This window comes from Thamnophis elegans, chromosome 6 (genome assembly GCF_009769535.1).
Source record: "Thamnophis elegans isolate rThaEle1 chromosome 6, rThaEle1.pri, whole genome shotgun sequence".
Lineage (NCBI taxonomy): Eukaryota > Metazoa > Chordata > Lepidosauria > Squamata > Colubridae > Thamnophis > Thamnophis elegans.
In genome coordinates, this window is record NC_045546.1 from 63,310,342 (window position 1) to 63,335,164 (window position 24,823).

General features: G+C 42.7%; 1 protein-coding gene across 1 annotated transcript in view; it reads left to right on the plus strand.

Moving 5' to 3' along the window:
• Positions 1-24,823, plus strand: part of CFAP47 (cilia and flagella associated protein 47) — a 72,923-nt gene that overhangs the window by 15,529 nt on the left and 32,571 nt on the right. Inside the window, 8 exon segments of the mRNA XM_032220387.1 lie at positions 2,372-2,510; positions 3,209-3,437; positions 5,882-6,045; positions 10,023-10,030; positions 10,785-10,794; positions 16,792-16,895; positions 19,135-19,367; positions 20,225-20,414. Of these exon segments, the coding sequence (XP_032076278.1) occupies positions 2,372-2,510; positions 3,209-3,437; positions 5,882-6,045; positions 10,023-10,030; positions 10,785-10,794; positions 16,792-16,895; positions 19,135-19,367; positions 20,225-20,414 (1,077 nt within the window).

Genomic DNA, 24,823 nt, shown 5'->3' on the forward strand with positions numbered 1-24,823 from the left:
ATTAATACAGATAGATTCCGAAACAGAGTTAGTTAAAGATTGTATGGTAAAGTGGGCTCAAAATATTGAAGAACCAATAATGTTGGATACATGGGAAAAAAAATGGGTCAGAAATGTGAAATTTACACAAGCTCAAAACCTGAGAGAAATTTTTTACAAGATGTTCTATAGATGGCATTTAGATCCTAAAAAGCTGGCTTCTATGTATTCAAATTTACAACCCAAATGTTGGAGATGTGGTTCTCTCGATGCTACCTATTTCCATATATGGTGGACTTGCCAAAAGGTTAAGGCATTTTGGATAAAAATATCGTGGATTATGCAAAATATCTTTAAAAGAAGGATAAAGTTTACCCCTCAGTTATTTTTGCTAGGTATAAGTACTGACTTTAAAGCGGTAGAGACTAACTTGATCCTGCACTTAATAACGGCAGCAAGACTATTGGTGGCACAATACTGGAAGAAGGAAGACCTGCCTACAACTCAAGAATGGACATTGAAAGTTACAAATTTAGCCAAGATGGCTAAAATATCGGCATATCTTAAAGATCACTCAAATGAGAGATATAAACAAGACTGGAAAAAATGGATTGACTATATACAAAATAAATACGGGACCAAGAAATTCCAGTTAGCCTATGCTTAAGATCAGGAATGATTTAAATTGTTTAAAGTTAGCTTAGCAAGAAGAAGCTAAGATCAATGTAGAGATGTTATTAATTTTTTTATTTCTTTTTTCTCAATAGATTTTAGACTGTTTGTTAAAAATCTATACCGTGTACGGGTTCTGGGAAGTTGGGGGGGGAAGGAGGTGGAGGGTCGGGGGGTGGAGGGTGGGGGGAGGGATACTGTTTTTCTTTAATTTTTCTTTAAAAATAGGATAAGCCAAGTACATTAACATATAGTGGAAATACACCAAGGGGAGTAGGAGTAGGAAAGAAGAAAGATGGGTAGAGAGGGATGGGAGAGAGGGTGGGGGGGAAGGCGAAAAGGAAGGGGGGGGGAGCGGATTTGGAGAGAGGAGTGGTAGAGGGGGAGGGGAAGTAGGGTAGAGGGGGATGATGGAGGGAAGATAGAAAGTTGGAGGGTGGTGGAAGAAAGAGGTGTATGGAGAATGGAAGAGGTATATTGGGCTTTTATTTTCTGGAGCATTGTTGACAAGAGGAATTGATGCAATTATTGTTTAATACTGTATGGTGTATACATGTGAGTGTACGAAAATGAAAATGAAAAATAAAAAATATATACATACACACACAAAAAAGGAAGGATGGAAGGCTGAGTCAATCTTGAATTGGTCAGGATCAAACTCCTGGCTAGGGACCAATGTTGCCTACAATACTGCATTCTAACCAGTGCAATGTATAATGATTGATGTATAAGTCAACTCTCGAAACGACTCTAGATGAAGCTATACTTTGCTTCATTTCTAAGTTCCTCTGCATATGGGGGGAGGGGGATGTAAAGAATGTAGAATGTTTTCCTCTACAGTGCCAGAAATAACAACGATAAAACACATGAGAATGAAGGTCAGCTGAATCTAGCAATTGCAGGAGGGAGTGATGAGAAGTTCATCACCTGCTTGGTTGGTTAACGTGACCTGTGACACAAGGGGGGGTGGACAATGTCTATTCTTTAATTATATCAAACTGTGGGAATTGTTCAGAGTTGGTTTCACATTTGAACTTGCCGATATGATGTACCCAATAAACAGGATCTTTGAGAAAAGCCACAACCTTAGAGTCATTAATTGATTGGGAGCATTACTCGGAACCATGACTGTATAATTGTTAAATTTTACATTCTTTCATTTCTATGGTTGTATGTACAATGAGAGGAGTCTGCAGTTCTGCTTGATTGTATGATTGCTTGGATTTAACATTTATTGTTAGCTTTACCTCAGAGGAATGTATAAGTATACATTAACTGTAACTGCAGCAAAACCGCTTTTTATAAACTTGGAACTATGACTTTTCCAAAAACAATAATGATTGTTAACAATAAAAGGAAACAACTCACATTATTCATCCACATTATCATACAAATATGACTGAGAAAGAGCTGAGGAAGACAGAATCTTGATGAGATGATGCATCTTGATGATGTATCTTATCATGCTGTTATTGTGATCCTTTTATAGCATAGCATAGCATAGCATAGAATAGAATTCTTTATTGGCCATGTGTGATTTGACACACAAGGAAATTGTCTGGTTCATCTGCTCTCAGTGTACATAAAAGAAAAGATACATTCATCACAAATCATAAGGTACAGCCGTAAGGTACAATCATAAGGTAATGTTATTGTGAGCCTTTTATCATATATCAACTAAAATGGTTTTGTTTTTATTATATTTTTTTTATATTTTAAGGTACATTTCACATAAAATATAGAGGAAGTGTTCCAATTATTATAGCACCAATCAGTGGCGTGATAGAACCAAAAACAATGAAATTGATAAAAGTAGAGATATGTACCGATGTACCCAAAATACTTAATCAACTAGCCACGTAAGTGTAGTATATTTAAATTGCAATGTTGTCTCTTTTAATTTACTTCTTGAATTAAATGTTATGATACATATAAATAAATGGAAGCATATGCTGTATGCTTCTTACATTTACTGTAGTATTATTTGCTCTTTCACTGCCTTGATATGTTTGACTACAATATTTGGGTCAGTGAAATAAGTAAAAATATTGTCAATTCAAAGTGTGTATGTAATAAGAACAATTTGACCGAATGATAGATCTTTTTTATTACATACACTCAATTTCCTATCTAAAGAATGGATGGATGTGATTAAATAAATTAAATGACAGAGCTCAGTGCATTGGGTATCAGTCTCAGATTATTTAATTTTATTTAGATAGAATGCAAAGGTAAACTTCAATTCTCAGTAAAATCTAATTTGAAGCCTTATTTAAAAAATCTTTCCTTTATTGAAATTTGGTGTTTCCTTTATTATTCCAAATTGGGGATAATGATGAATTAGTAAATTCTTCTAATATGTAATATTCAGAGCACTTAGTATTCTGATACAAAACATTGAATGTTACAAATAGGCAACTGTTACAAATTTCAGGTGTGTGTGTATATATGAAATATGTTAATTATATCTTAAATTCCAAATGATTTAATGTAGCATTATTAATTTATGATTGCCTGAAGCCCAAAATTCCTTTTTTTAATCTGTTGTTATCCAAAGTGTGGAGTTGCAGGGAGTGCCCACTGCTGTGATAAAGATCAAAGCCAATATTGTGGAACAAGTTCTTGAGGTTTTAGGTGTGCCTCACTCAAATACTATCCAGTGTGTTAATTTTGGATATGTTTACTTTGGAACCTCCAAGATAGAGGAAGTTATTCTTCACAATAAAAGTCCAGAGCCTACGGATTGGGTGGCAGTCTTGATGGATAATGCTGTTGGTGGAGAGATGGTAAGGAAACTCTTGATTTTAGTCCTGCTTTTAAACACCTATCTCTTTTTCAGAATAATTCCCTTTCCTCTCTATCATACTTAGAAGCTATCAAAGGAGAAATAAAGATTGTTACTGTTTTACATTTTGGCTACTATTTGTATATAAATGAGAGTTCCTATGATTCTTGCACTTGATAATATAATGTGAAAAGGTAAGAGTAAACTATAGGGCAGATTTGGGCGTTGTATTTTTAAACACAGTTCGTATAAATGTTCAAAAGCCATTTCAAAAGGCAGTTTTAAATTACATTCTACTATTGTCCACAAATTTACTTCTGACCTCTCTCACAAATAAATGAAATGTTAAAACATGGAACAATATGTTAAAGTGGAATTAAAACCAACCCATTGCTTTGACATTATATGACTTTATTATTTACCCTTAAGGTGTCATGTGAAAGTTGTAGGAATACATCAGATGAATGTTGTAATAGTTTTGGGATTTCTGAAGTGCATGGACATATAAATGCCTGTCATATTAATGGACATTTGTTGATGAATAATAATTGTTCAAATGTATTACTTTTTTTTTTGTTATGCTTGTCATGTTTTGAAGCCAGGGGTGTCAAATTTGATTTCATTGAGGGCTGGATCAGCATTGTGGTTGTCCTATGGGGGGTGGGGTGGTGGTGGAGGAGGGGCATGGCCAGGGTGATCATGGCTGACTGGGTGGGGCCTGGGGACGTAGCCAGTTGACATCACTCATGTGGGTGATGCCTCTGGGGGCTGGGCGGCATTGGGGAGATAATCCAGGGGTCTCCAGTGAGTGGGACGGTGGGCACGAGGCTCTTCCCTCAGAATGAGGTGAGGCAAGTCAGGCAGGGCAGCTACAGCTGGAAACCATGGGCCACTGCGTGCTCTCTGCCCTTTGTGTGCAGGGTGGTGGTGGTTTATGGCTATAGCCGCAGCCTGCTGGCCCCTCAGCTGGTCCATGTTGTGGCTCTGGAGCCCGCTGCCACCACTGGGCCAGCCAGCAGCAGGCGGAGGCGCGGGGAGGAATGTGATGCAGATCACTGGATGTGTCTATTCCATCCCACTGTCAGTTTTGGCTTGCAGTTGGAGAGCAGGTCTCTGCTGGTCATCTCCTACATGGCCCCCTCATGGGTCTTGCCCTTGGCCTGCACGTGGAGCATGTTTCTCTCATATATCCAAGTGCATCAGTGGCCCACAGCGATGCTGAGATGCATTGGGTGTGCAAGAGCGGCACTTCACCAGCATGGCTGCCCAGGCCCAGTAGAGATGGGAGGGAAGCACATAATCCTGGCTGGGCTTGAGGAGCCATGGTGCCGATGGAGATCTGGCTTTCCTTACTAATGGTGGCCACTTTTTGCCTGCTGGGCCTGGGCATGCTCTATCACCTCTACTTGGACTTTCTAGGTGGCTGCTTTGCCTCCTTCATGCTGGGTAGGCCTGGTGCTTCGGGCGGCAGTGGCAGCAGCCTAATGGACCTGTGCAAGTTGCTGGCGGCCTTGGTGGTGGCAGTGGCTCACAGCAGTGCTGAGTTACATTGGGTGCATGAGTGGAACATACTCCATGTGGGAGCCAAGGGCAAGACTGGCAAGGGGGCTGAGGAGATGACCAGCACCGACCTGCTCTCCAACCATAAGCAAAAACAGATGGGACAGAGTAGGCGGGTCGATGATGATGGGCAGCAGCGGCCCTACCCCCTGCCTAAACTTGTCTCAGCCCACAGAGGCGCAGGGGAGAAGCAAGTGGTCTGGCCTGCTGGATGTGCCAGGCAGCTGCCTGCCCGTTCCAGCCACATGGGATGGAGCAGACACGTCTGGTGGTCTACATCATGTGCCTCCCTCTGACTCTGCATGCTACAGGTGTTGGTGCCCCACTGCCACACCTTTTTCCTGGAGGACCAGCTGTGGAGCCCCTGCTGCCGGATAGCTCCCTCTCTGTGCACGAGGACACATACACACACAAACTCACTCACTCCTGAAAGGCTGGAGACGTTGGTGGGGGGCACGGCACTTATTTTAAACCTGGTGGCAGCCACACTGAGATGGGCTGGGCTGGGCGGAGGTGACACTGGCCCAACACCTCCTGTGCGCATAGGCCTGGGCCAAACCATCCCAACAGGCACACATGTGCCCGCTACCTCCTGTGCACATATGTGCCTGCCCAAATGGCATGGGCCAGGCTGAAGTGAAGTGGGCCAGCCCCTTAGTTTCCAGAATGGCTGTGCACTTGGATCCGACCACATCGGCCCCTGGGCCTTGAGTTTGACACCTCTGTTTTAAAGGAAAGGTTAGTGGGTTTAGACTTAGTGGCAAGTTTTCTTCACATTTTTATAACTTATCTTTTCAGTAAATTTATTAACCTTATATATGAAACATCCATGTAAATACATAGAGTGAGTAATTTTTAGCATATTCATTTTATGTTTTCCTATAGGGCACAGATATTAAGCAGAGTTCAAATGCTGTTTTGAAAAATTATCCTTGCAATCAAGGAACAGATGTTTCAACTCTGATTACTTGCATTCCTAATGAAGGAACACTACAACCTTATCAGAAGACTGTGGTTTTTCTTTCTTTTAGTCCAAAGTAAGTGGTTTTGTAAACTGCAGTAATGAGCACAACAAAATGATAAAAGCTCTATTGTGTGTGTATTTATGCATCTGTATGGACATGTGTGTGTGTGTGTGTATGTATGTATGTATGTATGTATGTATGTGTATATATATATGTATGTATGTATGTGTATGTATGTATGTATGTATGTATGTATGTATATATGTATATGTATGTGTATATGTATGTGTATATGTATGTATGTATATGTATGTGTATGTGTGTGTGTGTGTGTATGTATGTGTGTGTGTGTGTATATTTATTTATTTATTTATTTATTTATTTATTTATTTATTTATTTACAACCCCCGGTATGCCCAAATATGGGAGGAAGATCACTACTTCCATTCTCTGTCCTTCCCTTTATTTATTAGACCATCCCTTTATTTATTTATCAGCACAAATACAACATATATATGTATGTATGTATGTATGTATACATACATACATACATACATACATACATACCCCAAGTATGTATATTCCTAATTCCATAAAACAATTTATTTTCTTCATTATAGCAATATATATCGTATTATAATTAGCCTATTTTGATGTCAACCCTACAATGTAGAACATACTAAAATATAAATTGCATAGAAGTTTAAAATGACTCTTATTAAGATGGACTATAGTAATATAATTTTCCAAATTTTATTATGTTTTCTCTGTCTTATAGGCATGTTAATTGGGATGGGGTTACAGTTAGGTTATGAAATGTTTACACATACCTTCTTGTTTTGAACTTAAGCAATGATCACCTCATTGCTTTGGTAAGAGATCTATTCTTTCTGTCAAGATAATCTACCTTACTCTAAATTAGGTGAAATGCTTTAATGCAGGGTTGTCAAATTCAATTTCATTGAGAGCCACATCAGGGTTGTGTTTTACTTCAGAGGGCCGAGTTGGAGCATGCCCAGGGTGGGCGTGGCCATGGTAGGTGTGGCATGGGACTTGTCGGGGTGGTGGACCTGTAGTGGCCAAGTGCTAAGACAGGACTTCCCTGAGACCCTCCCTCATTCTCCTAAGTTGGTGGAGACAGCGGTCATGCATGGGTTAACTTAGTCAGTAAGCAATAGAACTGAGTCTACCAAAGTGATGTCATCGCCTCTGAGGAGCATGCTCCCCGCTTTTCTAGACTCAGTTCGATAGGAACTGGCTGTGCTAATTGCTTCTCCTCAACTATTTCTTAAAAATGGGTAAAATTAATTGGATTTATCAAAATTACTAACAGATTGGTCCTTCTAAATTGTCTCTCTGGTCTGGGCTCCTTTAAAAGAAATCTCTCAATAGCCTCAGGGCTAGAGAGTGCTAATGCGCCTAAATTGCAGGCTTGCCTTTTAAAGCCTAATTGCTGGCTTCCCGGTGGGTGAAAGCCTCCGGGCTTCTGCGGCTTTGAACTTCACCAGAGCAGCTGAAATACTCAGGAGACTTCAAACTCCTTAGAGGGGAAATCCAGGCCCCTGCCTTGCTGCTAATTGCTGCTAATTGCCGCTGAAGAGCCTCCGAACTCCTGGGGAGTTTCATATCAGCAACGGATCCTCCCTCCCTCTGAAATAACAACGAGGCTGCCTCCCATCGTCGCTCTGATCAGCTTTTAAAGGTCTGTGGCTTGTTTCCTGGCTCCTCGACCTCTCCACAGGGCCTAAAAAGCCCATTTGCATTGCGAGGCCTAGGCAACCTCGTGGATCCGGCCCATAGGCTCTGCAGCCTCAGTGGCTGTTAATTTTGGCGCGAAGATCTTCCGGTGGCCATTTTGGATCAAGGAACTGTGAGTACTGGCTATGGCCTCCTCTCCTCCTCTGGAGCCTCAACTGCCTCCTACCTCCTTGGCCCCTGCCCCTACCATCGAACCCCCTGCTACTCGAGGCCGCAAGTGCAGGCCTGCTCAGGCTACCAACGCAGAGCCCACCCCCAGTGACCCCAGGCCTACTCGGGGAGGTGCAGGATCCATCTCTTCAGGAGGATGACAGGGCCCCTCAGGTTCCGGCTAAGAAGGCCAGGTCTAAGACTATAGCAGTAGACTTATATACCGCTTCATAGGCCTTTCAGGCCTCTCTAAGCGGTTTACAGAGAGTCAGCATATTGCCCCCAACAATCTGGGTCCTCATTTTACCCACCTCGGAAGGATGGAAGGCTGAGTCAACCCTGAGCCGGTGAGATTTGAACCGCTGACCTGCTGATCTAGCAGTAGCCTGCAGTGCTGCATTTAACCACTGCGCCACCTTGGCTCAAGGTGAACCTGAACCTTGTATATTCCAGGACCAGGGGCCTATTCCTTCTAGTCACCCCTCTGATTTTGCTTCGGATTCGGAGGATGACCTCTCCCCTGCTGTGTCCATCCTGCAGCCTGAGGAAGCTAGGGGCACTGATGCTTTAGCCTACAGTGGGGATGATTCAGATTGTAGCAGGAGTGTTACCCCTAATGAGGATCCCCTCTACCAGGGAAATATTTCGCCCACCCCCCGCCAATGTCGTTTTTACTCGCCAGGCATGGCTGATACCATCTCTGAGGCCATAGAACTGGGTATAGCAGCAGGCCTTAAACACAGGTTCTCTAATCGTTCTGCTTCTCGCAGGTCTGCTTCTTTCTCCAGGTCTAGGCACAGGGATGGAGATCTCTCGGCTTCTTCTTCACATGAGCTACCTGGCACTTCCAGTCAACCATCGGTGTTTGGGGAAGAGGAACGTCCTGCAAGAGACTCAGATCTATCGGAGTATGAGGGCCTACCTCCCGACCCTCCTCCATTTGTTGGTTTGTTTAAATCTGCTGTCTTTCGTTCTCTCCTTTTGAAGGCCAAAAAGATCGCAGGCATCCCCTCTCCAAAGGCACCTCAGAGTTCGGAAGCTGACAAGGCTGACATCACTGACCCACTCTTCATCCAGCCTACGGTGGAGAAGGAGGTGATTCCAGCACCAAGGTTCTTCATAGACGTTGTCCAGAATCAATGGGCTTCTCCAGGTACTGGAGCCCTCCCCAATGCCTCGGACAAGCGCCTGTACAATGTCGCTCCTGACCTCGCTAAGGCTTTAGAGGTACCTTCTATTGATTTACCTATTATTGCCCTTTCCTCTCCCAACGCGGCCTCAACAGCTCCGGAGGAAGCTCTGCAACGTGAAGACAAGAGAATAGAACAAACTCTAGTCAAGGGCCATCAGGCCTCAGCTTGGGCCGTTAGAGCGGGCACATCCGCTTCCTTCTTTAGCCGCTCCGCTCTTCTGTGGCTGAGACAACTTCAACCTCGCCTTCCAGCCAGGGATTCTAGGGCTCGCAGAGACATTAACAAGATCAAGGCAGCTCTAGAATACATTGCAGATGCCTCCTTGGACGCGGCCCGGTTTGCGTCCAAAGCCATTGCTTTTTCCATCTCCACCCACCGGCTTCTCTGGCTAAAACAGTGGCAGGCTGAAGCGCGGGCCAAGTGGAGACTTGCCTCCTCTCCCTACTCTTCATCCCTTCTCTTTGTTCCTCCATTAGAACCCCTTCTGGTAGAGTCCAAGGATAAGAGGAAAGTTCTGCAACCAGCCACTAAAAAACAAGAATAGCAATAGCAATAGCAGTAGACTTATATACCGCTTCATAGGCCTTTCAGGTCTCTCTAAGCGGTTTACAGAGAGTCAGCATATTGCCCCCAACAATCTGGGTCCTCATTTTACCCACCTCGGAAGGATGGAAGGCTGAGTCAACCCTGAGCCGGTGAGATTTGAACCGCTGACCTGCTGATCTAGCAGTAGCCTGCAGTGCTGCATTTAACCACTGCGCCACCTTGGCTCTTGGTCGGAACCATTCTTTTTACCGCAGGCAGCCCTTTCATAACCAGGACGGGAGTGCTTCCACCTCCTGTCCACAGTGGCAGGCCCCTCCCAGACAGGCCCCCTCCTTCCCCTATAGATCAGGCAGGAACAACCAGAGATTCCAGCCCAGAAAGCCTTTCAAGGACAATTCCAACCACTCCTTTAAGAGGCAGAAGTGACTGCCTGGAGAATCTCCCAATAGGGGGGCGTATGTTGACCTTTGTGGATCGTTGGGACGACATCACCAACGACGCATGGGTCAAGTGCACAATCAGATTCGGTCTTCTGGATTTGCGCTCCAGTCCTCCGAACCACTTTGTCATGTGCCCAATCTCCAGGAACCCTCAAAAAAGGCTCCTGGTAGAGCAACATCAGCCATCCAACATCTGCTCCAGATTCGGGCCATTCAACCTGTACCTCCAGGTCAGGAGGGACGAGGGTTTTATTCTCGTCTTTTTATCGTGCCAAAGTCTTCGGGGGGCTGGAGGGAAATCCTCGATCTAAAATTTTTAAATCAGTTCATCAGATACAGGAGATTCAAGATGCACTCTCTCCTATCAATTCTGGAGAGTGTTCGCAGACACGATCTCCTCACATCAGTGGACCTTACGGAGGCTTACCTCCACATGCCCATCCATACGATCTCCTCACATCAGTGGACCTTACGGAGGCTTACCTCCACATGCCCATCCACAAACAGCACAGGAGGTTTCTCCGCTTTGTCCATGCGGGCCTCCATTACCAATATTGGGCCCTCCCCTTCGGGCTGTCCTCAGCCCCAAAGGTTTTCATGAAACTTCTGTCTGTCATAGCCGCACATCTGCGGGCCAAGCCCATCCGGACTTTCTGCTACCTGGACGACATCCTTCTGTTGTCCAGGTCTCACACCCAGGCCCTCTGGGATCTCCAGGACACCCTTCAGGTTTTAGAGGATGTGGGGTTCTCCATCAATCGGGAGAAGAGTCACTTCATCCCTACCCCTCGCCTGGTGCACCTGGGAGCCCTCATAGATTCATCCCAGGGCAAAGTCTTCCTGTCCCAGGACCGCCAGAACAGTCTCGGAGTTAGCCAAGGAGGTACGAAGGAGGCAGCCGGTCCCTCTTCTTCAGCTGTTTTAGCTGCTGGGGAAGATGGTCTCCTGCTTGTCCATCGTTCCTTGGGCACGGCTCCACAGCTGCTGCCTCCAGTGGTTTCTTCTGCCATTCCAGAAGTCCAACAGCAGCTGTTCCTCAGTGAAGGTCTCCCTGTCCCCAGAAGTATTGTTATTCCTAAACTGGTGGATCTCCCCGGCCATTGCTCAGGGCTCTCTTTTCAGGGACCCTCCACATCTTGTAGTAATGACAGACGCGAGCCTCATGGGCTGGGGTGCTCACTTGGAGGAACAAGTAGCACAAGGGCTTTGGTCCGATTCAAACCTATCACACAGTATGAATTGGCTAGAGTTGAGGGCCATCTATCTAGCTCTCCTTCGCTTCCAGCCTTTTCTCCAGAACTCACATGTGTTGATCCGGATGGACAACACCACGGCCAAGGCGCATGTTAACCGCCGGGGGGACGAGAGCTGTCTCTCTCATGGAATCTGCCTTTCAACTAGGAACTTGGGCGGAGACCAACTTTCTCTCCCTACGCGCCGAGCACATCTCTGGGTCGGACAACACTGCAGCAGACTGGCTGAGCCGCACAACGATCGACCCAGGGAGTGGAGCTTGAATCAACGCATTTTTCATCAGCTGTTGGCCAGGTACGGGACTCCAGCCTTGGATCTCTTCGCAACATCTGCCAACAACCAGCTGCCCAGGTACCTGTCTCGTTACACAACACCAGGCGCGGAAGGGACGGATGCTCTCAGGTGCAGGTGGCCTCGCGGTCTCCTGTACGCCTTCCCTCCCTTCCCCCTGTTACAGAGGGTGATTCGGAAAATGCTGGAGGAAGAGGCCGAGCTCATCCTGGTTGCCCCCAATTGGCCGCGCCAACCATGGTATGCGGACCTGATCAATCTTTCAGTGGAACCTCAATGGCTCTTGCCAATGATTCCATCCTTCCTCCATCAGGGCTCCATACACCACCCAGATCTACACTGGCTATGCCTAACTGCTTGGAGGCTGAGCGGGCGGTCCTGAGGGCAGATAACCTCTCCGAGACTGTGATCCATACCATTCAAGCCTCACGCCGCCCAGCTACCAATAGGATATATGAATCTACATGGCAAGCTTTCGTCTCATGGTGTCAGGGGCGAGGGGAGGACCCATTGAAAGCTGCAGTACCCCAGCTTCTTGACTTCTTGCAGCAGGGTCTTGATACGGGACTTTCTCCGAATACCTTGCGGAGGCAGGTGTCATCTCTCTCCTTGGTTCCTTCTCTCCACCGAGATGAACCCCTCTCCTTGCACCCTCACGTCCGCAAGTTCCTCAAAGGGGCATCCAATATCTGTCCTCCTGTCATGCACCGATTCCCCTCCTGGGATCTGACCAAGGTCCTCGACTTCCTTACAGAACCGCCCTTTGAACCCCTCAGGGCGGCAACTTTGCACCACCTCACTCTCAAGACTGCCTTTCTGGTGGCCATAACATCGGTACGGAGGGTGTCAGAGTTGGCGACCCTTTCCATCCGGGCCGACCTGTGTGTCTTCCACCCAGACCGTGTGGTGCTTCGCATCGACCCCACCTTTGTCCCGAAGGTGAATTCAGCGTTCCATCATTCCCTGGATCTCACCCTTCCAAACTTCTGTCCGTCTCCTTCTCACAGTTTGGAGCGCAAATGGCACAAGCTAGACGTCAGGCGTGCTCTAAAAACATACATCACCAACACAGCAGCCTTCAGACGTAGTGAAGCCCTCTTTGTCTCTTTTCACCCGACCAATAAGGGCCTAAAAGCCTCTCCCTCTCCTTATAACCTAGGTTATAAAATTGAAATGGGCAAATGGTGGGATCTATGGAGTAAGACCATTAAACTTACAACATCTACTGCATTCAAAGAAAACATATACAAGATGGTTTATAGGTGGCACTTCCCCCCAACGAGGTTAGCCAAGATGTTTCCTGGGTTATCTCCATTGTGTTGGAAATGTGGAAGAAAGGATGGCACATTCTACCATATTTGGTGGTCCTGTACTGAGGCCACGAAATATTGGAAAAGGATTAAAAAATGGTTAAAAGAGGTTACCGGGGCAAACATTGAATGGAGACCCGAGAACCTGTTACTAAGCATCAAACCAGAAAACATAAGCAGTTCAATATGGCATTTGAGCCTGCATGTAATTGTGGCCGCAAGAATAACCTATGCACAATTTTGGAAATCCACTACTATACCGTCGGAAGATGCTATAATTAAAAAGATCTACGAATGTGCAGAAATGGACAGAATGACGGGTTGGCTGAGGGACAAAGGAGAAACAGAACATTATCTTAGCTGGAACCTATGGTATATGTGGGCGACAAGGAGAACAGCAGGGACTTAAAATGGGGAAAGTTAACATAGGTACCGTAATAGATCCCTGAATCTTGCAATGAGAAGATGTGGCCTAGAGACCTAACAATGAGGAAAGAAAGAAAAAACTGGGCTGTGAATGACTGTCACCGTGGGGGGGGGGGGGAGGGGAGGGGGGGTTGTATGTTTAAAACGACATTTGTATCTGTATGTTTTACTTTATATTGTTATGTATGATTTGTCTTGCTTATGTCGTTGTATTTATGTCACTGTATTTTTCTTCCTGTTTTTTAAAGGTAATAATGTTTAATAAAAATTATATAAAAAAAAAAGCCTCTCCCTCCATGATCGGACGTTGGATCAGATCTGCCATTGCTCAGTCTTACATCTCACATCATCTCCCTCCACCACCCTCCACCACCCAACATTACGGCTCATTCCACATGCAGCGCAGCCACTTCAGCAGCATGGGCGCGGCAGGCCTCTGTGGAGGAGATCTGTAAGGCAGCGACCTGGGCTTCCCCTAATTCCTTTATAAGGCATTACAAGGTCGATCGGTATGCATCTGCGGAGGCGGCTTTCGGACGGCGTGTGCTCCAGCAGGTCCTTCCGTCCTCTTGCTCCTAGGCCAGTCTCCTCCCTCCCGGGGACACGCCAGCTTTGGTACGTACCATGCATGACCGCTGTCTCCACCAACTTAGGAGAATGGGGTGTTGGTTCTTGCCTGATACGCCCCTTCTCTGGGCAGGTGGAGACAGCGGTCATCCCCACCCTTGGGATTCTGGCCTACCTCGCAGGGGTGTTCTATGAGCATGTTGTATTGCATCTGGGGAGAAAGCTATTGTTCACGCACAGCAGTCTACTAATCTCCTTCATCAAGAAAAGCGGGGAGCATGCTCCTCAGAGGCGATGACATCACTTTGGTAGACTCAGTTCTATTGGTTACTGACTGAGTTAACCCATGCATGACCGCTGTCTCCACCTGCCCAGAGAAGGGGCGTATCAGGTAAGAACCAACGTCCCACTCTCATTATATAGGTAATCCTCGAGTTATGAATGTAATAGTCTGCCAATTACATTTGTAACCTGAGGATTCGTTTGATTGAATCACGTTAAATGAATGTGTTCACTTCCTGCTTTCCCCAATGCATTTGTTAATCACATGCACATGAAGTATCTCAGTGGGGAAGAGCATGCAGGTCTAGTGCTGCCGCAGGCCATCCAAGGCCTCCCCCAATCCACTGAAATATCTCATGCTCCGCTGGGATCCTCACAGTTGCTTCCCCCCATCCTCCACAGACTGGGCCTGCTTTGCTAGCATCCCAGATTCCACTTACTCCTCCTCATCCCATTTCCCATGGATTACTTACTTTTTAAAGATCTCCAGAACTCCAGAAGAGGCTCACCCACTGGCAGAGAAGCCAAAGTGTTTTATTCAGATGATGGCAAAGCTGTAAGAATGTGAAATCTAAGGAAAACGTTTTCATGAGCTTCTGAGGAAAAGACTTCGACTGGGGCCCTATGGCCAGCAGGCCCAGGCTGGACTGGGTCCCAGCAGCCTCCTGCTTCAGGGATTGAGGCAGCAGCAGCAGCCAATCAATTCCTTTGTCTTATCAGGCTGAACTGGAAGCCCCTTGTTGATTGTCTGCCATGCCTGAAGCTGCTCATTTGAACTAGACAGTCAGCAGCAAGTGGGAGGCTGCTCGTCACCAGCCAGACTGCACCCAAACTAAGCCTGCAGGCCCTCATGGCAGAGAAGCCGGTCTTTTATTCAGATGGGGAAAGCTGTTTTCCTTACATCTCATCTTACAGTTTCACGGGTTTCTGAATAAAAGACTTTGGCTTCTCTGCCACGTGGGCCAGCCTCTTCTGGAACTGTTCGAAAAGTAAGTACAGTAAAGCCATGGGAACTGGGATGGGGAAAAGTGGATCTGACCCATGGAGGCTCCATTTCAGCCTGTAACAGGCTCGAGGAGGTCTCAGAGGCTCCATTTTGGCCAAAAATGGGCCGTGGTGTGTGTGTGTTGCTTTGCAGAGGCACTGCGGGCCACTCCTTTGCTATTTTCTGAATGGCCCCGTGGGCCAGATCTAAGCACCCTGGGCCTTGAGTGTCACACCTCTGCTTTAATGAATTCCATTTTCAAGAGGCAGTGAGGAATATGTATGTTGTTCTTTTTATTCTTTAAGTCATAGCGGGAAAATAAGATATCTATTATTTGTTTTCATTTCTTATTAAGGTGAGAGTTTTTTTAGAACAAAATGGTGCTACTTAAGATGATAGCTCTTATTGTTAAAAGATTATTGAACTATGCAAGCTTAAGGATTGTATAGTAGATACTAGTATAATTAGGCAACACAGCATCAGAAATTATAAAAAGGGGTGCAAATGCCACATATTGTATATGCATGTGTTCAATAATTTGGAAGTTGGTAGGTTGAAATTTTAATACCAAAGTAATGTCATTATCAAAGATGTCAAGAAACTTGAAATATTCATTATCCTGAATAGTGAATAAGATAATCTAACAAAAGTACTACAGGTGGCCTTATGATTAACAAATGAGAATATTTATTGTGGAAAGATCTGTTGAAATTACATAAAACATATCCTGATTTTGGATTACCATATTTTTCAGAGTATAAGACGCACCTTTTTTCCTCTAAAAAGAGGCTGAAAATCTGGGTGCGTCTTATACACTGAATACAGCATTTTTTGCCTCCTGAAGTCCCGCCCCCTTCACCAAAATGGCCGTGCATAGCCTTATGGAGGCTTTCAGACAGCTTCTGAGGGCTGGGGAGGGCAGAAATGAGCAGAAAATGGCCGTTCCCCCCCCCCCAAACCCCAGCAGCACTCTATAAGCCTCCATGAGGCTATGCGTGCATTTTTTTGACAAAAAATGGCATATTTTTGCGAAAAATGGGCCATTTTATGCTCTTCTCCCCCCCCCCCGGAGCACTCTGCAAGCCCCCCCCAAGGCTATTCATGCTTTTTATTTGAAAAAAAACAGGGCCGTTTTTGTGAACCTACCTACTCTCTCTCTCCCCCCCCACCTATCTACTGTATTTCGCTCTATCTCTCTCTATTTCTCTCTATCCACCCACCTACCTACCTACCTACACTCTCCCTACCTACCTACCTATTGTATCTCTCTCTTTCTCTCTCTCCCTTCATCTACCTACCTAACTAACTACTCTCTCTCTCTCCCTCCCTCCCTACCTACTGTATTTCTCTCTCTTTCTCTCCCTCTCTATCCCTCTATCTACCTACCTACTTTAAAAAAAAGCCTCTTCAAAACCTGGGTGCGTCTTATACTCTGATGCATCTTATACTCCGAAAAATACGGTAGTTAAATTTTCAGCTATTCTTCATTAAAATGATGGTATCCGATGCCCTTTTTTTCTGCTATATAGTTTGATATCAACAGTTAGAAATTAGGAATCTGAATGATAGAAATGTAAATGTAATTTTCAATTTTACAGGCAGCTACAAATTGATAGGATCTTTGACAGAACACTATCACGAAAAGATTATGCTGTCTTTTTGAAATTTGAAGCTGTAGGAAGCAAAGATGATTTTTTACACACAATGCTTGGTGCTGAAATACCCATCCAAGGTATGGTATTGGTAAATACTGAATTAAGTGTAAAATCAATGTATTTTATAGGAAAAGTATTGAGATCAATATATGTATTGTTAAAAAACATAAAGTTAATTTCTTGATGAGCGTCTAATAACATGTTCCTCTTTTTAATTAATGTTGTGTATAGATAAATATTTTTTGAAGTTTGTACAGCTCTAATAATGATCTCATGGAATTATTTATATATTTCATTAGATAAAAATTATAACCCAATATTATCCCTGATAATATTGATCATGATTATTGTATTCTATGGAATTTCTTGAAAGTACTTTAATTCATATGGACAAAGTAACATTTCTGATCACTTATGCAGCTTTTGAGTGGCCACTATTTTGTTAGCCTTTCTGAAATTATAAATTCTGGTGGTAGATGGGACTGCCAAACATCACAGTTTGAGTACTGTTGAATGTTATGATGAACATTTCTACTAGAATAAATTTGAAAATGCATTATAACAATAGAGTATGTGTAGAGTTGTTTAAGATTGTTTGAAACTATAGGTTGTGCATAAATTTCCATAGGATACTGGGAATCTTGAACATTTGAACTATATTTGGAAATCACAGTTATTTGATACTGCTTAACTCTAGAATATAAATCTTTATGTATTCTTCATGACAAGAATCAGAGATATTGTATTGACCATTATTTCATTTCAATTTTAACCTGGAAACTCATTAAGTTAAAGCATTCATGAGCTATGTATTGGTTTTTGCAACCTGATTACTTATTTTAATGAATAAACATGTCAACATAGATAATTTAATGTTACAACTGCATTTAGAAATATTGGTCATTTTACCCAAATAAGATTTGTTTGTTAAGTCATTTTAAGCTAGATTTTTTTGAAGACTCCTGGCTTGTTTTAATGTAGCTAACTGTGTAACTCCATCGTCAACATTACATTAAGCTAATCATCCTAGTTTCTGTTTTTGTTCCTTATGCTCAAAGATAAAAATGATACATGATTATGGCTATCATTTTTGCTTTGATGAGTTCTTAAATACTTACAGAAAGATCCCATTTCATGCTTTGCAGAGGATGCTAGACATTAATATAAACAAATGACTTAGCAATTTCCTTGTTGTCTAGAGTCAAAATTAATCTGACAAGGTAGACTGAGGTACTGTTAGTCAATCTACTCCCAACTCTCCTCTCTCCATTTAATTATATCTGTTAGTTCAGCAGGATTAAAAAGTCACCTACATTTGCTGTAGTTAATAAAAGCTTTCTTTCAGGAGTTTTCCACTTAAGGCAGCAACTCCATAGCTTTACCATTTGAGTGCAACCATCTGTTTTCAAGAATGCTTTATTATGTGAACAGTTCTTTGGAGAACAGATTTTTATTGTTACAGTGTTTCTCTGAAAATAAGACCCAGCCTTATATTTGGGGGCCCTCCAAAATAAAGATTAGGGCTTATTTTCGGGGAAACACGATATCAGGGTAATCAGCCTGGCTAGGCGAGGGGACTGATGGTATCTGGCAGCAGCTGCAGCCCTTGGTCGGTGCACTCTGGCACTGTGCAACCTGCACGGCGCAGGTGAGTTGATTCCCTGTCCAAGCAGCAGACAGAGACAGAGTCATAGGGAGAGGCAGGTGATCCAGACACACAATGAGGCTGCGGTAAAGCTGAGAATTGATGGGCTAGAGCAGGAGGCTGGCTGTGGGAGACTCTTTTTCATGCAGCAGCAATGGCAGCAGATGGAGGCAGAGGTGCAGGGCGGAAGGCAGTTGATACTGATGTACCACGCATGCAGCAGGCAAGCTGAGAGACATGAAGACAGGCCTCCTGCGGCTGCTTGCTCCAGCCCACCGACTCTCAGCTTCTCCACAGTCTGCGTCCAGATTGCAACCCTCCCTCCACCTCTGCTTCTGCCTGCTGCTTAGACAGGTAATCAACTTACCTGCACTGCACATGCAGCTGCTGCTGCTGGACATCATTGGCCCATGCTCACTCAACACCTCCTGTGCTGGCCATACCCACTCCCTTCACTGGGGCTTATTTTTGGGGGGTAGGGCTTATTTTCGGGGAAACATGTTATAGAACAAGTTCTATTTAAAATTATTGTTGCATTAGAGAACAATATTTCTATTTGTAATGCATTATTATTTGCTCCTTTATAGCAGTATATCCTATGAAAACTTACTGATATATTGTTACTCTCTTTACAACATACAATAGTTCTTCCATCTTAATATCTTTTTCAGGGAATCCCCACTGTGTTGAACTGGGTTTGATAGGCTCAGGGCTTCCAGTCATGTTGACATTCATCCCAGGACCAGTTATCAGTTTCAAAGAATGTTATATTGGTGAACACACAGATCTTGTTTGCACACTCCAAAATGAATGTGATGTTCTTCCAGTGACATTTGTTTTTCATAAGATTGCACATTATAATATTTGCCCCGAAAAGGGAAAAATAAAAGGAAAGTCTGTAAAGGTATTCACATATTTTCTTTCATTCTTTATTTATGTGTATCTAAATAAAGCAGCTGCTGCTTTTCTGTTCTTGTCTTTAACCATGGCAAAGGAGAGAATGTAACACAATTTGTCCCACACATCACCACTTTCTATTATTAGCACTAAATCCCTTTTCTCTTCTTCATTTTTTGGCTAAACTACATTAGCCATTTTATTGCTTCCATATGCTTCTCCTCTCATTACTGTCCACAATATTTGAATTGTAACTTATTTTCTCCTATGTAGTAGTTACAATTATTTTCTTTATATTTATCTCTCATATAATTCATCAATTACAAGCTTATACTCAATTCTAAATTATGTTTTCTTATTTTGTATCCTCCTTATTTCCTATTTTCTTTGTATCCTGCTCAGCTGTATTTTGCTGGTGTTCATTCACATCCTTAATCTTTTTCTTCAGCTGCTGAATGGAATGCTCTCTTCTTTTTTGTTTCCTAGTGAGATTCAATTTTTTACAATATTTTATTAAATTATTTAAAGCAATAAGCAGCTAATTTCCAATTTACTTCTCTCATTTTATTTTATCATTTGTTTAGCTCCTCAGCTTCTCTCTTTCATTATCCATTTGTATATTTAATTGGTATGTCTATTTCATATGTGAAACAGAACATGATAATGTATCATTCAATTCCATTGCATCATTTCAATTTTTTTCTTTACAGATTTTAATTTTTAAAAATATAAGAAACCAAATTAAAGTTTTAAGAGTGAGAGTAAGCATAATGTAACAAATGGAACTTTTTATAGCTTGCATTAACTTTTGTGTCCTTTTTAATGTGTTTAATACTTTTGTGGGTTTTTTTGTTTTGTTTTCAGGATGTGATATTTTCATTTATCCCACGACATATAGGATCCTTCACAGTGAGGCAGAAAGTAGATATTATAGGACCAGTAGCAAAAAAAGATGACTTTCCAGTTTTAGAGATGAAACCATTTCATCAAATACATTTAGTTTTTTCTGGCCTCTGCAAGTCGGTATCCACTAATGTGCTGAAAACCAACCCTGGTATGTTATTAATTAAAAAATGCTAAGTTTTTACTTAGAAATGTATTTCTTTCTGAGAAACAATTTTGACATTTTCCCAAGACAGATGTGATCTATGTATCATCTGAAATGATAGACTTCCAAAATGCTGTCTTTATGAAGAAGTAACTGATTTAAACTATTAATTTTGAAAATTATGTGGAGATCCATGTAGCTTAACATAAATGAGTTTTAGTTATCAGTTAAGCTTATTTGTAAGCATTGATTTCATTCCCCTGAGACTAATATGCCTTTTAGGATAAGTCGGATACCAGATATCTCCAGGATGAGATAATGGCGAGATGGGAAAGGTTTGACAAGCTATCTCTTTTTCTGGTGATTTTTTAAAAAACTAAATAGAAAATTTTAATGTCTCAATTACATTTTTAAACATCTTGGTTTAATTTCCTGTGTGGTTGGGAGCTGCTGATATTAGTTTTAGCCTTTTTCTTTTACAATTTATAATAAGCTTAGCTTCATAGCTTCATATACCTCTTCATAGTACTTTACATCCCTCTCTAAGCGGTTTACTCCCAACAATCTTGAGTCCTCGGTTTTACCGAACTTAGAAGGATGGAAGGCTGAGTCATCCTTGAACCGGTCAGAATTTGAGTCCTAGCAAGTGAGCAGTGAGTTGCAATACTGCATACTAACCACTGCACCACATGTCTGTAATCTAAGTGCTATTATAATCTGCTTTTTGGGGGGTTGGACATGAAAAATATACCATTATGTTTTATTTCCATTTGAAATCTAGGAGAACACGTAGTTCAATTTTCTTCAGATTAAATTGCATTATTTACCTAAAAGTGATAGTGTTAAAATCCCTAGTTATTTAGAAAAACCACAACTATTAAAACTATTGAAATAGCCATAGCACTCCTCACTCTGCAACCAATGCAGATGGGACACCCTACAAGAAAAACTACAAGAACATTATGCACCCAGGCCATCCTGCATTGCCCACAGGCACGTATACTATCACCGGAACCAGGCAGAGGGCCGAGGTCACCTGACACGCAAACAAGGACTGAACAATTGCACAGGTACTCAACTGGATGTGGAGGGAGTGCCCCAAGGAACCAGTAAGCACAGAGTTCAAGCCATTTTATACCCGGCAACATGAACTGTCCGTTCAGTGGGGCTGTTTACTGTGGAGAAACCGTGTAGTGATTCCCCCTAAACTAAGGCAACCCATTCTGAAATCGTTGCATGATGACCACCCCGGAATTGTGAAGATGAAGGTGTTGGCCCGGATCTATGTTTGGTGGCCCAACCTGGACAGTGCTACTGTAGAATGGGTCGCATTGTGTCAAGAGTCAAGGCCAGAACCCCCATCGGTGCCAACATGGGAGTGGAAAACACCCACGACACCATGGTCCAGGGTATACCTCGATTTCGCGGGACCATTCCTCATCTTGGTTGACTCCTACTCAAAATGGCTTGAGGTAACCCTGATGGTATCCTCTACAACAGAAACTCACCTGAGCACTCCAGAAGATGTTCGTGACATATGGACTGCTGGATGTCCTGGTGTCGGACAATGGGCCACAGTTCACTGCAACCCAGTTCAAACTGTTTTTGGCAAGCCAGTGGATCTACCATGCTATCATCGTGCCATTCCACAGAGCCAACAATGGACAAGCAATGGCAAGACGGCAACCAAGCATTGCAGAATGGAGAGGAAGAGGAGACCGTGCATCATTACCTGTAGGACTGAATCCCGCGATACCAGAGTGAACTGCCACTGAAGTCCCACCACTGCAGCAGACAATCCCAGATGAAGGCTCTGCCCAAACGACTCCTGGAGAGGTCTTTGACCAACCATCCGTTTCCCATGCCGACTCTTTACGAATGAGGAGAGAATAAGAAGACTCCGCCCAAGCACCTGCTGCTCCCACTGACTCATTGAGAATGGAGGAGTGAATGCACACCTGCTGTCGACCTGCATACTTGGAAGACTCCGCCTGTAGTGTAAAAACTGGAGACTGACAGCTCCCACTTGGTGGGGAGGGGTGTTGTGTATGCACATGCGCTGTTGAAAGGTTTCACTGCAGTCAGCACAAGGCATGGGAAAATACTTTGAATCCATTGGCTAATGGCTGACTGCCCTCTATATAGATTGCTGTCAGCCTGCAGCCTTTGGCTATTACTAGTATATTGCTGTTCTATGCTTAATAAACACAAACTGTTACATCTGCCAGCTTCCACTCCATTCTTCGCCAAAGATCAGACAGAAGCCTTCTGCTTCAATTAATTTTCGAAATCATTTGATCATTATAGAAATATAACACATGAACACCAGCAGTGGTATTCTGCCAGTTTGCCTGGTTTGGTGAACCAGTAGCGGCAGCGGGGGGCTCCACCCACCCAGCCAGACATCATCATGGACACTCTGCACATGCTCAGGAGTGCTGCGGGTGAGCGAAGCGTGCATGCAAGGTGCGCACGCTCCCGGTAGCGAGGGTAAGAGGATTTCTGATGAACACACACACACAAAATGATTTAGTTTGATGATCTCTTTTTGGTGTTTTATGCTTGCCTGGTTTTAGGAATAAGAAATGAAATTAATTTATGCATAAACTGTGAAACATATTACCATAAAATAGAAATATTTTGTATATGTATAGTATATTTTGAAATTTAAGTTCTGTGTAATATCTTTAATTTAGCTATTTTAATGATGCAATTTATTTATTTTCTTTGTGTTTGTTTTCTCCAATCAATTTTATTGAAACTCATGTTAAAAAGTTCAGTCTCAAAAATTGTTACATTATAAGAGGTTAGATGTGGATATGATTCTTTTTTTTATTAAAAGTTTTAAAAAAGGTTTTACAAATATATACTTCCTCTCCCCCACCCAAACCCACCTCCCCCCTAACCTCCCCTCCTCAACCTCCCAGAGCAAATACAGGGTATAAATCTTTAACAACCATATTCTAAAATAAACTAACAGACTTTAGCATCCCTCACTTGTACTTTAACTCCCCTTTTATTAAGCTAACTCTAAACAAATTATATCATTCCTTGCTCATTCAATCATAAGCTATCTGGAATTTCTTAGTCCCGTATTTATTTTGAATATAATCAATCCATCTTCTCCATTCCAGCTTATATTTCTCGTCTGAATGATCCTTGAGATATGCTGATATTTTAGCCGTCTCTGCTAAGTTTGTTACTTTTAACGTCCATTCTTGAATAGTAGGCAAATCTTCCTTCTTCCAGTACTGCGCCACCAACAGTCTTGCTGCCGTTGTTAGGTTCAGAATCAAATTAGTCTCTATAACAGTACAATCAGTAGTTATACCTAACAAGAATAACTGAGGGGTAAACTTTATCCTCTTTTTAAAGATATTTTGCATAATCCACCATATTTTTATCCAAAATACTTTGACCTTTTTACAAGTCCACCATATATGATAATACGTAGCATCAGCACAATCACATCTCCAGCATTTAGGTTGTAGGTTCAGATACATACAAGCCAATTTTTTGGGATCTAAATGCCATCTGTAAAACATCTTGTAAAAGTTCTCCCTCAGATTTTGGGCTTGCGGAAATTTTACATTTCTTACCCATATCTTTTCCCATGTATCCATCATTATTGGTTCTTCAAAATTTTGTGCCCACTTTATCATACAGTCTTTAACTAATTCTGTTTCAGAATCTATTTCTATCAATCTATTATATAACCTTTTTATATGCATTTGACTTTTGTCCCTAATTTGTTTTACTAGATTGTCCTCATTTGTGTAATACCAATTTTCTGGTCTTTTTTCCATCTGGCCTGTAACTGTCCATACTGAAACCACATTTGGATTATCTTTTCCAGAGGTTTTAGCTGTAATACACCTCTTTCTATAGGAAGAAGCTGTCTGTATGTGGTTACATCATGTTTTTGTGCTATGCTTATATTCTCTATTGCATGTCTGGGAATTGCCCACATAGGTATCTTATCATTTAATTTATGTTGATATTTTTTCCAGACACGCAATAGAGCATTCCTTAAAATATGACTTTTGAAAGTCTTATCCACCTTCTTGTCGTATATCAAATAAGCATGCTAACCGTATACCAAATCATGCCATTCGATGTTCAGTATTCTATCCTCTGTTGAATTGATCCAATCACTAATTATTGATAAAACTACTGCTTTGTAATATAATTTTAAATTTGGCATTTTCAAGCCTCCTCTCTCACGTACATCTTGCATTATTTTAAGTTTTATTCTCAGTTTCTTCCCTGCCCAGACAAATTTATTAATACCCTTCTGCCATTCAAGCAAATTTGCATCTTTTTAAAGTATTGGTATCATTTAGAAAAGAAATAAGAACTTAGGCAGAACATTCATTTTTACTGCTTCTATCCTTCCCAACAAAGACAATTGTAGT